General features: G+C 40.3%; 2 protein-coding genes across 2 annotated transcripts in view; both read right to left on the bottom strand.

Moving 5' to 3' along the window:
- ighd (immunoglobulin heavy constant delta) overlaps nt 1-17,666 on the bottom strand; it is a 171,111-nt gene that overhangs the window by 30,982 nt on the left and 122,463 nt on the right.
- The window catches only part of LOC141351252 (P-selectin-like), a 34,158-nt gene that overhangs the window by 5,192 nt on the left and 11,300 nt on the right, over nt 1-17,666 (bottom strand). The window contains exon 7 of the mRNA XM_073857899.1: nt 2,249-2,440. Coding sequence (XP_073714000.1) covers nt 2,249-2,440 — 192 coding nt within the window. The remainder of the gene's footprint in view (nt 1-2,248; nt 2,441-17,666) is intronic.

The following is a 17,666-nucleotide window of genomic DNA, read 5'->3' as shown; positions in this document are numbered from 1 at the left end:
ATCCAACCTCAAAATCAAATAAGCATCCATTAATCTGTTATTTGACTTTTAATATGTTTAATATGCACAATATTATACATTCTGTGCTGCATCCTTGTCACTTTTCGGAGATTTTCGCCGTTTTGATAGTGTTTTGATCATGTTACATTACTTTTATTCTGGCGGCAGCTGGCGCTCACAAGCTCTCTGCTGTTGCTGGCTTGCTGTTGCATTTGGCTATCTGAGGAATTAAAACGTGTTAGAAACGCTCACAACATTTCCAAACCCCAGTACGGTAATGTGCAGTTAACCTCCTCTGTGTAGAAAATGTATGGTTTTAAATGTGACCGTCTCAATGTTACATTAGAAGAGATTCATCTTCTTGGCACAACGCCAAAGTTCGCCAGAGTTCGCCAGAGTTCACGCGGGCGCGGAATCTCACATGCTTACATGAGGTAAAATTTAATGCAAAAATCCGTTCCTCTAATAATTTTATCTAAACATATTTTTTAAAATCATTATTGAACATTAAAATCAATCACGTGGCTATAGCTTATGTCATTTTCGTTGTTTATATACTTTATGGATTTAAAATTACATTAATTTTATATGATAATGTAGTTGTTGTGCAAAATGCATTAAATTAAACAAGCCATTAAGACTTAAATAAAACATGCCGGTTTAGATGTAAATATGATGCAAATGTGTCATTATTCCGATTGAATAGTATTTGATATTAAAGTTAGTCATCACTTTTATTTTGGTGGTTTTTGCATGAAAGCAGGGGTTTTCAGATTGTTAGAAGTGTAAGTGCCATGGAAAAGACTGAAAGCTCTATAATATTTCGTTTGATGTCTGTGTATGCACAAATTTCTGTGAGCTGTTGACACTGTGCTAATTTTTCCATGGCATTCTCACGGAGCTCCGCATTTTTCTGTGGCCCTGCTACGGACTGTCTTTTTCCGTGGCATTCTCACGGATTGGTTACTCAACTGTTTTGTCCTATTTTCTTACCATTTTCGCTTCGGTTTAGGGTTAGATTTACATGAAATGACATCCCTACCCAAACCCAACTCTAACCCCAACGCCAGGCGACAATTGTTTAAAGTTTAGAAAATATAAAAGAATAAATCAGAAAAAAAAGTGTAAACCAATAGTTAAAGTGACATACTAACGCAAACACCAAATCTAACCCTACTGTACATCGAAGCGAAAATGGTTTGAAAATAGGAGAAGGCAGTTGGGTAACCAATGTGTGAGACTGCCACGGAAAAATGAGCACAAAATTCCGTGACTATGCCATGGAACTTTGTGAGATCATGTTGGTAAAATAAAGTGCTACCAGTATTTTTATGTATTTTCAAAATACAAAATACTGTAGTTTATTTTGATCCATGTTGTGGCTGCTGTATTTTGTAGTTTATTTTGATACACTTAAAAATAAGGTATGCTGTATTTTATTTTCTAATATATTTTGATGTATCTTTGCCCAACGCTGCTAGCAGTATTGAACTTTTGTCATTGAAATAGATATCTGTTACGTTCATGTTTTTAAATAAGCAAAGTGCAATAAAAATAAAATAATTTCTTTAAATTGATCCAAAAATTTTCCTATACATTTGTCTGAACTTAGGGGTGTTTGAAAATTTTGTCACTGGTCCATCGATAATGAAAGTAGTTATATTTTCTTTACATAAGTTGAAGTAATTTCTACTCACGTTCACAGGTCGGTTGTGTGTTTGTCCATTGTTTGGCAGCAGTGCATTTTCTCGTATTGGACCCCTTCAGTTCATAACCCTCCTCACATGAGTATACACATTCAGAGTCATATGAAAACATTCCATTGGGTTTAGAACATTGGACCTTGCCATGATGTAAAGTGAGGACCTCCTCCGGATTGCAATTTACCCCTAAAAAAACAAAAATGGTACAGTGATTAAAACTTTTTTTAATATTTTCAAAATACAGTAGTTTATTTTGATAGATGTTGTGGCTGCTGTATTTTGTAATTTATTTCGATACACTTAAAACTAAGGTATTTGGTTTAATTTTAAAATATATTTTGATGTGTCTTTGCTCAACTCTGCTTGCAGTATTGAACTTTTGTCATGGAAATAGATATCTGTTACAATCGTGTTTTTAAATAAGCAAAGTTCAATAAAAATAAAATTTTTTTTTTAATTGATCCAAAATTGGCCTATACATTGGTCCATCACTAATGAAAAGTAGTTATATTTGCTTTAAATAAGTTAAAGTAATTTATACTCACGTTCACAGGTCGGTGGTGTGCCGGTCCATTGTTTGGTAGCAGTGCATTTCCTCTTATTGGACCCCTTCAGTTCATAACCCGTATTACATAAGTATACACATTCAGAGTCATATGAATACTTTCCTCTGGGTTCAGAACATTGGAAACTGCCATGCTGTAAAGTGTTGACCTCCACGGGACTGCATTTTACAACTAAAAAAAAAATGGTACAGTTATTGTATTTGATAGGATTGAAAATGCTGTTGTGTTTTGTATCAAAATTCTTTCGTGATTTGCATTTTTGTATTTTTAAAATACTGTAAAATATTTTATAAGAAGTCTACATGATGGCATCATAATGCGGCCTCTGATTGGTGTCTTCTTACAAGCTTCCCCAGCCCCAGACCAGAAAATTGATTCATTTGAAAGGTGATGGTCAAACGTGCAGGCTACCAGCTTTCCATCAATTTTTAAAGACTTTTTTAAGATGTGAAATAACTCTTTGGTGTCGTATGTGAAGTTCTAGCTCATAGTACCATATAGATAATTTATTAGAACATGTTAAAATTGCCATTTTTGTAGGTGTGACCAAAAGTGTGCTGTTTTTGGGTGTGTTCTTTTAAATGCAAATGAATTTATCTCTGCACTAATCTGGTTTACATAAATGTTTATTGACTCTCGATTAGACATTTGTCATGCATTGCCCTGCTGCTCTGGGATTTTAATGCCACCATATTTGTGTAGCGATCTAAACTTACTTATAGCAGCAGCATTTACTGTGAGCCACTCTATGATACGGATATACGAGTACAATTGTGTAAAAAAAGGCTGCTCACGGCAGTGCGTGTGTATTCTAAAGCCTGTTTTAAACCATAACCCTATAGTTGAAGTAGCTGTTTAGTAGGATCATGATATTTTGGTTTGCATACCATTGCATGAATGACTGCATGACACAATATATTATTATATTTATAATAAGAACCAAATGATTAATTAGTTAGAAACTAGTTGCTATGAATAAAGGTGCCATCAGTTGTCATCTTTTGAATGATTTGTTTGTCAGTGTTGCTAAAGCAAAGTAAGCCATTCGTTACCGGATGCATGTCAGATTTTTGGACGACTCAATCAGAGTCAATGTAATGGTGAAGCAATAGATCAAATAGTCCAACTGATGGAAGGTTTGCGGAGAAATGTCATGCTCTCTTGTAAAAGTATTTTTTAAATAGTATTTTCAAAATATATTAGTTGAATTTGATACATGTTGTGGCTGCTGTATTTTGTAGTTTATGTTGATACACTTAAAGCTATATTTCGTTTTATTTCAAAATATATTTTGATGTATCTTTCCCCACCGCTGCTTGCAGTATTGATCTTTTGTCATTGAAATAGATATCAAAAATTCTGAAATTGAAATTAAAATAATAATTTTTAATTGATCCAAAAACAAAAGTTCCAAACTGCGTGCTACTGTTAAAATGCGTGTCATCCAATATCTACTCCTCGCTGCCTAGTGGGAGTGTGTTTTTCCTGAATACGATAGTAACTATGTTGAGAACAACATTTCAAGCTTTTAGCCCTAAGGTGTTTTCAGTTCACAGCAACCATCACATTTGGGGTGGCAGATTAGCGAACGTCCTGTCAGAACGTCCACTGCAGGCATCGTTCTAAAAACCATGGGTCTGATGTCCATACCAACAGTAAATGTTCATGATTTCATTTGAAAGATCTAACAACATTCTACATTCTGTCCATATTTCATGATATTATCTGATAAAATGAGAAAGTTACAAGCAAAAACATGTGGAAAAATAAGCATTTTCGATCACATACCTTCTATTGTAGTTAATGTATAAAATTTTTGTATAATCCCTAATATTATAAATATCAGCATTTTTTCAATCCTCAACTGATTTTTACAATCCAGGTGTCTTTGTAAAGGGAATTTTCTGCTCTGTCTAGTCATGTGATACATTTTGAACTTAGGGGTGTTTGAAAATTTTGTCACTGGTCCATCGCTAATGAAAGTAGTTATATTTTCTTTACATAAGTTGATGTAATTTCTACTCACGTTCACAGGTTGGTGATGTGCCGGTCCATTCTGTGGTAGCAGTGCATTTTGTCATATTGGACCCCTTCAGTTCATAACCCTCCTCACATGAGTATTCACATACAGAGTCATATGAATACTTTTGATCAGAACATTTGACGCTACTATGATCTGGTCTGGGGATGTCCTCTGGTTTGCATTTTATAACTGAAAGAGTAGAAAATGGGCACCATTATATAAATTCATAGACATTAAAGCAGATCTATCACTAGACATTATGGGAAACACCTAAGCCTTCTTACTTTCACAGCTGGGTTGTGAATCATTCCAGACTCCTGTGGCTCCACAAAGCAGTGTAGAGGAGCTGGATGTTCGTAACGTGTATCCTTCATTACAAGCAAACTCACAGGTGGATTTGTAGCTAAATTTGCCTTTAAAATCGTAACACTGCATTACCCCATTGTTTGGTGTGATCAGCTCTGAACATTGAACAGCTGCAAACAAATGTACAGACATGTTAATAGGGCATAAAAAATAAGTTTGGTTCTGGTTGGTTGTCAGTTTAGGTCATGGGTCTGTAGGGAATTTATTTTATTTTTTATTTTTTTTACAGTGGCAGCAAGGGATAGGTAGGAAATTGTTAAATATTTAAATTGAATAGCGGATATATTTGAGGTGACTTTGGCCATATTGCGTGTTTGTCTCACGCAGCGCAGAGCCACGTATCTCCACGGATTATCTCTTTTTAATTTTGTGTGTGTGTGTGTGTGTGTGTGTGTGTGTACCTGGTAATTATCACGTTGTGGGGACCAATTGTCCCCACAAAGATAGGAATACCAGTGTTTTTGTGACCTTGTGGGGACATTTTGATGTCCCCATGAGGAAACAAGCTTATAAATCAAACAGAATGATGTTTATTGAAAATGTGAAGTAGGAGAAAGTTTTCTGTGATGGTTGGGGTTAGGGAATGGGTTAGGTTAGGGGATTAGAATATACAGTTTGTACGGTATAAAATGCACTACGCCTATGGAATGTCCCCACAAAACATGGAAACCAGAATGTGTGTGTGTGTGTGTGTGTGTGTGTGTGTGTGTGTGTGCGTGCGTGCGTGCGTGCGTGTGTGTGTGTGTGTGTGTGTGAGAGAGAGAAAGAGAGAGAGCAGGAACAGTAAATGCAGCTGAACGAATACACTGCGTGTTTTAAAGTAAAAAAATAAATAAATAACGAAACGCAATATGTGGAGGCCGGTGTTGAATCTGTCTAACTAGAATTAGTCTAACTTATGTGTGGGAAACACTGTATGATATGAAAAATATCTTACGTGAGCCTGTGGCTAAAGTATAAAAGTGGAACTCTTTAACAAATGTCATAATCAGGGCTTGACATTAACTTTTTTGCTCACCAGCCAAAGTGGCTAGTTGTTTTTCAAAGGTACTAGCCAAAGTTACATTTTATTTGATTAAATTTGACTTTGGCATCCTAAAATGACTTTAATTCAAACAAATTTACTTGCTAAATTAGATGCAGACTGAATTTCAAATGCAGTCTGACTACCCGAATTAAGACAACATTTATTAGCTGGTATATAGCTGGTATATCAGATCATATAAGGTGCATGAAAAACATGCTAGTAAGTAAGGCATAAATAGATTAACTTTGAATTAATATATTAAAAGTAGAACAGGGATGTAGAAGAAACACTAATTCTAAACTGAAAAGATAAACACAAAACCCATCGATAACCACTTTAAATATTTATTAACAACAGCAGTAAATACTGTCAAGATATGTACATTATTTTTACTGTCATGCAGATGTATTTTATAAGCTAAATGGTTTCTGATAAAAGTGATTTAAGATTTTTAATGACAAATGTCGGGAGGGCATTATTGTTACATTAAAATGATGCGCGAACGTCTCGATGGCGGGTTTCTTTTGATTTCGTGTGCATTCAGGTATGCGCTGAATTTCTCTTCGCTCTTGCACTGAGAGTGTGCACGCAATTTATATCTCTTCAATCACTTCCATGCAATTGTTTTATCTTTCCCGAAGTGTGTATGCGCTCAGACTGCGTCCTCTTGTGCATTCGCAAATCCATCAGCTCTCGCGCGCTCTCTGGAAGGTGACGCTTTGGTCCGCAACGCCCCGCTGATCGCGTGCGCGTCTCTCAACAGATCTCTGTGCGTTGCTCTGGGTGCAGAATGCTCATGGGAGTTGTAGTTTCCCAGTGTCGCATTGCGTATTGTTTATCATTTCGCATAACTTTTAAGAAAACTACAACCCGCCTTACGGCCGAAATCTTACCCCCGTTTGCGGGTGTTAATGTCAAGCCCTGGTCATAATACCATAAATTCAAATATTATAATTTACTTACTGCCAGCAAAAATGAGCCTTGGTTTGTGCTCTCTGGAAGAGAAAAGCCCACTTGCATATCGTTGTTCAGCTCGTCTTTTTTTGTCTGTAATTTACAACTTTCGGCGGGGCAAAAGATCACGTTGCTGTTCACGAAACAGCATCTCGAATGCACACCAAAAATTACCACTTTACCAGTGCTTTGGTAAGTGGCGACAACGATCTGTGAACTATTGTGTTAACGACCGTGTAGCTGCTTTGTTTGTTGCTGGAGGACGCTTGCTTTACAAAAACGGTGCTGTACTAAAAGGTAAATTATAGTTCGCCTCAAAGTTTTTTTATTTGTGTATTATTTAATGTGTATTATTTCTTCCCCAAGCTCATAAAATAAATTTGGGTCGAACATAAATTGGCAGGGTCGGTCGGACACCGGAACCAAACAAATTTTTTTATGCCTAGAGACTGCTAAAAATGAAAAGGAGAGATGCACTGATAGCATTTTTGTGTGATACCGATTTAAACAAAGAGTACTGGCCGATTGTGATATCTTTCGCTTGCGCATATACTTACAGTCAGGGATGGGCAGCATTTTTGATACATGTATTTCAAATATGAATTTCAAATACAAAAAAGTTGAAAATTAATCGTATTTTGTATTTTTGTATTTTTAAAATACTGTTAAATATGAGAATGGCATTCACAAGTTATTCGATAACAAATTGTGATCAGATTGTAAATTGGTCATACGAAGAGCCTGGCTACCTTTTTTTTGGCTGTAGGTTGAAATTATATTAGACGTGCTAAGAGGCTGGTGGTAGTGGATGTCTTACCCAACAGTGCTGAAATCTACCCGTCCTGCATCTGCAGGTGTTATGTCAAGCCCTGTCACAATATTCTCATACCTCCTTCTCAGCTTTTTTACGTCCCCTTTTGACCGTCCATGGTTACACTGGCCTACAGGTACCACACACTTATCATGTACAATTTGTAAGTACAGTAGTGTTTGATATTAGTAATCATATATATGTACACTATAAATACCTCATTTACCCTAACTTGCCTGTAAATACTAAATACTTAAATTGTACATTTATTTGTAAGTACAGTAATGTTTCTCATTAGTTACAGTATACCTACACTATACGTATGTATCTGTTATTACCCAGTACTTATCTAGAGTTACATAATAACTACCAAGTATGTACCATTGGTAAGTATAGTAATGATACCAGTTAATTACCATGTAGATACCTAAAAGTAAGTACCACACATTTGTCGGTAAGTACAACTTATTTACCATATATGTACAAGGTAAGTACACACTCTAAAAATGGTTGGGTTAAAAACAACCCAATTGGCAACCCAGCGCTGGGTAAATATTGGACAGAACACATGCTGGGTTAAAGTAACCCAACACGTTGGGTGGCACATTTTGGCCCGGCAGGTTGGGTTGTTGGGGGGGCCCAACATGTGGTCGTTTTGGCCATTTGTGGGATTGGTGTTCTGGGTTTTGGGTTGTTCTTGCTGGGTTATTTTTATCATGTGCTTTATTGTAAATCAAGACCATTGTTAACAGCAAATAAATGTTTATTTGACTGCAAAATAACTACAAACTCTTACATTTTTACAGTTGGCAGTTGCAAAATCATTTTAAGGACTGCTTACATACTTCAAGTATAAATATATTTATAAAATATCATAAATTATGCACATTGAAGTAACAATGTAACAGGTTGAATCAATTCGTTTGGATTTAAGACAGAATTTGTAATTTTACAGTATATAAATGAAATACTGAAATGTACATAAACAAAACTACAGCAGTGTAAGAAAAGAAACAATGTAATTGTTAAATTAAAAGTAAAATCATTCATAGATGTGTAAAGTTTTTTTAAAGAACAAATGTTTTAAGTTTCGCAGAATGGAATGTATTTGACTTAAAATACTTCATTTATTAAATTTACTTGTCTCGAACTAATATGTACAAAGGAAACGAACAGGAGAGTATTTATCAATTTGAAAAATGACAGACTACAGGAATTCCCATATAAGCACATTGCCTGGGGTATTTATTTTCAAGCACTTAAAATGCCTTTAAACCAGAGACTGTAAAAAATATGCAAGTAGTGTCCGTGACGTCACCTATTGGTTTGTGAAGAGCATTTTTGAAGCTTAAAGTAGGCGGTGCGTGCCGTCGCCATCTTGGCCGAATTGCCGTTTAAGTCACTTCCGTATTCAGAGAGACTGATTGAGAAAAAAGATTGAGAGATCTGCCGCATGTTTCCCATGGCCAGGACGAAAGGAAAGGGTTTCGAGGATTCTGTCCAGAGAAGAAATTCCACCACATCTACCATCATCTGCAATCTACAAAAGAGGAAAAAACTTTTAGTGGTCTGAACTGAATTATCAAATTTAAGTATTCAGAAAACCATGTGGGCCAAGTGAATTATACATTTTATAAAAATTATAAGGGTTTCTTTTGCATCCCTGGCCGCATTACCACCACGTGTGAGATTTTTTTTCCAAAAATGCAATGGCCTGTCGTTGGTTTGCATAAGACTTTGGTGTTACACTCCTTTAACTGTTGTGCCAACAACAAAGGCTGCTAACCACACAGACTGACAAATAGGATGATCTGACTATAAAGAATAAAGTGCTGCAGAACTAAAATGTAGCAGATAATTAAGACATTCCCAATATATTTTAAATAGGAATTATTAAATGTTATACTTACTGGCTGAAGTTGTATGAAGGTCTTGCTAGCCTCATCAATGGATGGACGTTAAAACTTTGCACACTCTAAAAAAATAATTGGAAAACAACATCACATCTGATCTCTGCTAAAAACATAACATCTCTGTTACAGTATCAGCCACAGATCAGAGGGTTGGTCAATATAAATTTGAAATCACAGGAGACAACCCAAAAATATTATGAAATGAATATAAAATAGTAGCTAAATACGAATCAATAACACATCTAAATTCATATTCTCCGCCGCCGGTTAACATGTGCTCGCGCCTCGCGGTCTGTCTTTACATATCGAATGACAAGAAAGCAACTCGTTTGTCGCTAAATTTAATTTAACAGCGTCGCTATCGCTTGTTAAGCTGGGAAAGGGAAAACTGCGCGTGTGTGACACAAGAAGCCGAAGTGGGGTTGCGGAGGTCGACTCGGTACCGGTTTTGACTTGCTTTGGTAAAGGCTTAAAGAAATTGTCATGAGTTAACGTAATCAACCGTGTGATGGGGATTTTGTAACATCTATTTTATTAATTTTATTAATATGCCATATCAAACATCTTAGAACGATTATTCGAGTCAATTTGTGTAAATGGCGATCTGAGGAAACAGTCGTCATTCCTCCAAATTACACCCGTCGTCTTAGTCTTTATAAATTACCACGTTGCTGTCTCGCAAAATGTTATAATCTTGTTTATATTCATGAAATGTTCACAAAAACATATAAACTTACCTTGAAACAACCGCTTCCAGTGACTCTGTCCTTTCACGACGACCCTTGCTGAGCACATTCAAACATCAGGGCGCGAAGCACATGAGCCTCTTCAAACAACCCAACATAATAACCCAGCAGTTTTAACCCAACACCTAGAAAACTGAAACGACCCAAAAAGTGTTTAAAGTGTAAAAAAATAACCCAGCAAAACAACCCAACAGACTCAACCCAGCATTTTGGGTTAAAAAATAACCCAGCCATTTTTAGAGTGCATGTACTGTAAAATAAAGTGCTACCAGTATGTTTATGTATTTTCAAAATACAAAATACTGTAGTTTATTTTGATACATGTTGTGGCTGCTGTATTTTGTAGTTAATTTTGATACACTTAAAAATAAGGTATGCTGTATTTTATTTTCAAATATATTTTGATGTATTTTTGCCCAATGCTGCTAGCATTATTGCACTTTTGTCATTGAAATAGATATCTGTTACGATCATGTTTTTATATTAGCAAAGTGCAATAAAAATGAATTAATTTCTTTAAATTGATCCAAAAATTGTCCTATACATTTGTCTGAACTTAGGGGTGTTTGAAAATTTTGTCACTGGTCCATCGATAATGAAAGTAGTTATATTTGCTTTACATAAGTTGAAGTAATTTCTACTCACGTTCACAGGTCGGTGGTGTGCCGGTCCATTCTGTGGTAGCAGTGCATTTTGTTATATTGGACCCCTTCAGTTCATAACCCTCCTCACATGAGTATTCACATACAGAGTCATATGAATAATTTCCATTGGGTCCAGAACATTTGACCTTGCCATGATGTAAAGTGATGACCTCCTTCGGATGGCATTTTACACCTAAAAAAAAATGATTACAACTTTTTTTATATTTTCAAAATACAAAAATACTGTAGTTTATTTTGATACATGTTGTGGCTGCTGTATTTTGTAGTTTATTTTAATACACTTAAAACTAAGGTATTTGGTTTTATTTAAAAATATATTTTGATTTATTTTTGCCCAATGCTGCTTGCAGTATTGAACTTTTGTCATTGAAATCGATATCTGTTACGATCATGTTTTTTTAAATTAGCAAAGTTCAATAAAAATAAAATAATTATTTTAAATTGATCCAAAAATGGCATATACATTGGTCCATCACTAATGAAAAGTAGTTATATTTGCTATAAATTAGTTAAAGTAATTTCTACTCACGTTCACAGGTCGGTGGTGTGCCAGTCCATTGTTTGTTAGCAGTGCATTTTCTCGTATTGGACCTCTTCAGTTCATAACCCGTCTCACATGAGTATTCACATACAGAGTCATATGAATACTTTCCTCTGGGTTCAGAACATTGGACTTTGCCATGATGTAAAGTGGTGACCTCCACAGGACTGCATTTTACAACTAAAAAAATGGTAAAAATTTGTAATTGATAGGATTGATCAAAATGCTGTTGTGTTTTGTATCAAAATTCTTTCGTGATTTGCATTTTTGTATTTTTAAAATACTGTAAAATATTTTATAAGAAGTCTACATGATGGCATCATAAAAATGCGGCCTCTGATTGGTGTCTTCTTAGAAGCTTCCCCAGCCCCAGACCAGAAAATTGATTCATTTGAAAGGTGATGGTCAAACGTGCAGGCTACCAGCTTTCCATCAATTTTTAAAGACTTTTTTAAGATGTGAAATAACTCTTTGGTGTCGTATGTGAAGTTCTAGCTCATAATACCATATAGATAATTTATTATAACATGTTAGAATTGCCATTTTTGTAGGTGTGAGCAAAAGTGTGCTGTTTTTGGGTGTGTTCTTTTAAATGCAAATGAATTTATCTCTGCACTAATCTGGTTTACATAAATGTTTATTGACTCTCGATTAGACATTTGTCATGCGTTGCCCTGCTGCTCTGGGATTTTAATGCCACCACATTTGTGTAGCGATCTAAACTTACTTATAGCAGCAGCTTTTACTGTCACTCTATGACACGGATATACGAGTACAATTGTGTAAAAAAAGGCTGCTCACGGCAGTGCGTGTGTATTCTAAAGCCGGTTTTAAACCATAACCCTATAGTTGAAGTAGCTGTTTAGTAGGATCATGATATTTTGGTTTGCATGAATGACTGCATGACACAATATATTATTATATTTATAATAAGAACCAAATGATTAATTAGTTAGAAACTAGTTGCTATGAATAAAGGTGCCATCTGTTGTCATCTTTTGAATGATTTGTTTGTCAGTGTTGCTAAAGCAAAGTAAGCCATTCGTTACCGGATGCATGTCAGATTTTTGGACGACTCAATCAGAGTCAATGTAATGGTGAAGCAATAGATCAAATAGTCCAACTGATGGAAGGTTTGCGGAGAAATGTCATGCTCTCTTGTAAAAGTATTTTTTAGTATTTTCAAAATATATTAGTTGATTTTGATAAATGTTGTGGCTGCTGTATTTTGTAGTTTATGTTGATACACTTAAAGCTATATTTCGTTTTATTTCAAAATATATTTTGATGTATCTTTCCCCACCGCTGCTTGCAGTATTGATCTTTTGTCATTGAAATAGATTTTTGTTACGATCATGTTTTTTAATAAGCAAAGTTCAATAAAAATTAAAATAATCATTTTTAATTGATCCACAAAATTGGCCTATACATTGGTAAGTTGACAAAGAATGTTTGTGATGTGCAGTCTCATCAATTAGTTCCAAACTGCGTGCTACTGTTAAAATGTGTGTCATCCAATATCTACTCCTCGCTGCCTAGTGGGAGTGTGTTTTTCCTGAATATGATAGTAACTATGTTGAGAACAACCCTCGAAAGCGTTAGACATTTCAAGCTTTTAGCCTTAAGGTGTTTTCAGTTCAAAGCAACCGTCTGAAGATTTAAGTGACTTTCAACCGGTTGGAGGGATTCATCTAAACTCTGGACAATAATGAATATGAGGTGACAATAAATATATGAAGAGTTTGGTTCCAAAACGCGATAAACAGCATTTTTGAAAAAAATGAGTTACTGCCAAAATCAGTATTATATCAGGTCAGTAGTTAAAAGTACATTCTTAATTTTACGCAAAATCCAATATCCGCCGTGTTATTCTGTCATCTTTTCTCCCTTTTTTCCCAAAATGCGATAAACGCCACTCCCCCTTTTTTACAGAACGCAATAAATCCTACAGTGCACCATTCACGCAATGTAAACAAACCATGGCGGCGCTCTGAGTACATGGAGTCCTAGTTTTCCTCATCTACTTTGTACTTCGTGATCAACAAACAAAACAAAATAATACTTTAATGGCATTGATAAACCTGTGGTGGTTTTCTGTAATGGGAAAGAAACGTAAGCCAACATCTAATAATTTCCCTGAGAGGCACTCGGGAGACGGGTGCTTGTTCTCCCGACAGCATCAAGCTTCTCATGCTAACACATTGACCCCAGAGGATCTTATGAAAAACTTTCCATAATTTTACTCAAAGTCAACGAAAATCGAGCAGGACCAAAAACATTTTACAGCTGATCGCTGTGAAAGACGTTAAGCGACGACGTCAAGTTATAACCGCAATGACAGGGTTCTTAATATGACAAAGTAAGTGTTCCCTTTCAGTCGGTCACTACGACGTCACGTCGTGACCGACGAATTGGGAACCGCTTCGCGGGTGACCTATCTACTTCGAGAACTATCAAAAACGCCAATGAACTTGGCATGCAGGTATTTGCATAATGTCGGCGCCGCCCCGCCAGGTGCGTATATAAGGCGCAGGTGCATAATACCAAATCAGCTTTATTGCTTCGAAGCCGGCAGACATCTGCTCTCGAGAAGCTTTTCAAACTGATCTTCGTAGATCCTGTTCTGAAGGGAAGAAAATAAGATCTCAGCTTGCTGAAGTTGGTTGGGCAAAGACACCTCAGCGGAGGCTCGCAGTGTTTTTTCTCCACCCTTTCTCTCTCTCTCTGTCTCTTTAATTTAGGACTTGAGTTCGAGTGAGTGCGTTGCCTCTCCCTGTGTGTTTCACCAGCTTGCACAAAGAGTGATTTTCCTAAAAGAGCAGCACGTTTGAGCTTTGTGTCTTTTTAAAGACAGCCACTCATTCGTGTCACGGTCGGGGTCGTATTTTTAAAGATGGATTTCCGTCCGTGCTCCGTTTCTGGATGCGGTGTGTTCATCGCCCCCCAGGATGGCCACAAGCGTTGTCTTTCGTGTCTGGGGCTCCAGCATGCAGAGGCAGCGCTGCGTGATAGCTCATGCTCCGTCTGCGAGGGCATGACTATAGCGGATTTGCGGAGACGGGTGTCGTTCCTCCGGCAACGGCCCCCGCCTTCCAAGTCTGGTACTGCTAAGGGGGCAGTTACCAGGCTTGCGAAGGATGATACCCGTATAACGGTGCTGGGTCGGTCTGCTGGTTCGTCCAGTAGCTCCCAGCGCCCTGATCCGTTGCCAGCGGAGGTCCCGATGGAGACGAGCGGCCCGTGTTCTACGGTGTCCTCGCGCTCTGTCGAGCCTCCGCCTGACGCGATGTCCACCGTAACGTCGGAGGGGGGGTTGTCAGCCTCGGACGTCGATCCGTATCCGCCCCGCCTTCGTGCCAGGTTGCGGGTTCTGCGTTTGATCCCGAGATGGCAGCCATGCTCGCTCGGGCGGCGGAGGCGGTCGGCTTGGAGTGGACTAAACCTCCCCCACCTGAACCGTCCCGCCTCGATGATTAGTTCTTCGGGGGTGCCAGGGCTTCTCAGTCCTCGCCCCCGGTGCCTTTCTTTCCCGAGGTGCATGAAGAGCTGACGTGGTCGTGGAAAACCCCGTTTTCCGCCCGGAACCGGCCGTATCAGCCTTCACCTCTCACCTCTCTCGAGGGTGGGGATGCCAAGGGGTACACTGGTATCCCGTCAGTAGAGCGCCCGGTCGCGATGCAGTTGTGTCCGGCCGGTGTCGCTTCCTCCTGGCGGGACCAGCCTACTCTCCCCTCACGGGCATGTAAGCATTCATCGGCGCTGATCGGTGCTGCTTACAAGGCTTGTGGGGAGGCAGTCTCTGCCCTGCATGCCATGGCATTGCTGCAGGTTCACCAGGCTAAGGCTCTGAGGGACCTGCACGCGGGAAGTCACGACTCGGCGGAGTTCTCCGAACTGTCTACCCTGGTAGTCCAGGAACGCCATCTCTGGCTGTGTCTGGCGGACATGAAGGATGCCGATAAAACCCGGCTCCTGAATGCTCCGGTTTCCCAGACCGGCCTGTTCGGCAAGACGGTCGAGGAGTTTGCCCAGCAATTCTCCGCGGCCAAGAAGCAGACTGAGGCCATCGCTCAGATCATGCCACGTCGGAAGCGTCCTGCGCCTGCCCCGTCCACGTCGGCGCCTCAGCCTGCTCCTTGCCAAGGGCGTCCTGTGGCGGCCGCCTCCGTTCCTCCCCGGGGCTCTTCTAAGAAGCGAGGAACCGGTCGTCAGCATCCCGCCCCGCCTGCTCAGCCCGCTTCAAAGGGTGGAAAAAGAAGATCAAAGCGGCCCTGAGACGGGCGACCTAGAGATGGAGGGGATCGCTCTTCGGAAGATGGTGAAGGCACCACTCCCCCCACCGGAGGAGGGCCGGTTGGGGAATCTTTTGTTTCATTTTTCTGTTCCGCCGACTTTTCAGTCGGCACCCACAAATTCACAAAAAGAGCAAATTCCACTTCCATCTCTAGGTCTTCAGATGAGCACCGGAGACACGAGCGGGCTCATAACCCCCCCTCGTTCTCCGACTCATCAGAGGAGAACGAGAGCGACGCACGGGCTCATAACCCCACCGCGCTCTCCAACTTCTCAGGCGGAAGGAGACAGCTACGGGCTCATAACCCATCGTCTTCCTCCTCCTTCACCAGAGGGTGCATCGAGTGGTGTGAGGTGTCTTCAGAGCCTCCCTTACTCACCCACCCAGCAACGGACTCAGGTAAGTGTTATCACACACAACACTGCTGTCGGTGCGGCCATTACGCACACACCGGCGATCACCTCCGTTGCGCCTGCCGAGGGTACACCGATCGTGCCTTTAGTCCCCCTCGCACGGTATCTGGGGGCGTGGGAACAGCTTCCCAGCCCGTCGCGTTGGCTTTTACGCACGATTCGTCTCGGCTATGCGATCCAATTTGCCCGGCGTCCCCCCAAATTCTCCGGCGTTCCTTTCACTACGGTGAGAGCTGCCAATGCGCACGTCCTCCGTGTGGAGATCGCTGTCTTATTGGCGAAAGACGCGATCCAGCCGGTCCCTCCAGCCGAGATGAGGTCGGGGTTTTACAGCCCTTACTTTATTGTACCCAAGAAAAGCGGCGGCTTGCGACTGATCCTGGACCTGCGTTCACTGAACCGTGCACTTTACAAAATGCCGTTAAGAATGCTGACGCCCAAAAACATATTTCCATGCATTCGTCCAGACGATTGGTTTGCATCTTTCGATCTGAAGTACACGTACATTCACGTATCGAATCTCCCCCGGCATAGGCCGTTTCTCCGCTTTGCGTTTGAGGGGCGAGCATACCAGTACAAAGTCCTCCCATTCGGGCTCTCTCTGTCGCCCCGTGTATTCACCAAAGTAGTGGAGGGGGCTTTAAAACCCCTGAGAGAGAGAGGTGTGCGCATTCTCGCGTATTTGGACGATTGGCTAATAATAGCTCAAACACGTCAGACGCTGTGCGATCACAGAGATTTAACTTTAAAACACCTCGCTCGTTTGGGTCTTCGGGTCAACTGGGAAAAGAGCAAGCTTTGCCCCGTGCAGAGAATCTCTTTTCTCGGTATGGAACTGGACTCGATCGATTTGACAGCTTGTCTAACAGAAGCGCGTGTACAGTCGATTCTGACTTGCCTGAATACATTCAAGAGCAAGAGCGCGGTCCCGCTGAAACAATTTCAGAAGCTTTTGGGGCATATGGCAGCAGCCGTAGCTGTAACTCCGCTCGGACTGCTTCATATGCGACTGCTTCAGCATTGGCTTCACGATCGAGTCCCGAGGAGAGCGTGGCTGCGCGGCATTCACAGTGTTATCATTTCACCTGCGTGTCGTCGCACTTTCACTCCGTGGTTAGACCGTGCGTTTCTCCGAGCCGGTGTGCCTCTGAGACAGGTCTCCAGGCATGCGATAGTATGCACAGATGCTTCAGACACGGGGTGGGGGGCCACGTACGATGGGCTTGCGGCTTCGGGGGTCTGGACGACACCCCAGCTGCATTGGCACATAAACTGCCGGGAAATGTGGGCTGTATATCTTGCGCTTGTCCGTTTCAGCAACGAGTTACGGGGCAAAGATGTATTAGTTCGAACAGACAACACTGCGACCGTGGCGTACATCAATCGTCAAGGCGGTTTACGCTCGCGTCACCTGTCGCATCTCGCCCGTCACCTCCTCACTTGAAGTCAGAAGAATTTGAGGTCTCTTTGTGCCATTTACATTCCGGGCACGCTCAATGTAGAGGCGGATGCGCTCTCTCGGACTGCACGTCCCGGCGAATGGCGGCTCCACCCCATTGCGGTTCAGCAGATTTGGAGACGTTTCGGCAAAGCGCAGATAGATCTGTTTGCTTCCCCAGAGACGACCCATTGTCGCCTGTTCTA

Source organism: Misgurnus anguillicaudatus, chromosome 19, assembly GCF_027580225.2.
Source record: "Misgurnus anguillicaudatus chromosome 19, ASM2758022v2, whole genome shotgun sequence".
NCBI lineage: Eukaryota > Metazoa > Chordata > Actinopteri > Cypriniformes > Cobitidae > Misgurnus > Misgurnus anguillicaudatus.
The sequence above is the reverse complement of the archived record's forward strand: the minus strand, read 5'-3'. Positions and strand labels throughout refer to the sequence as shown.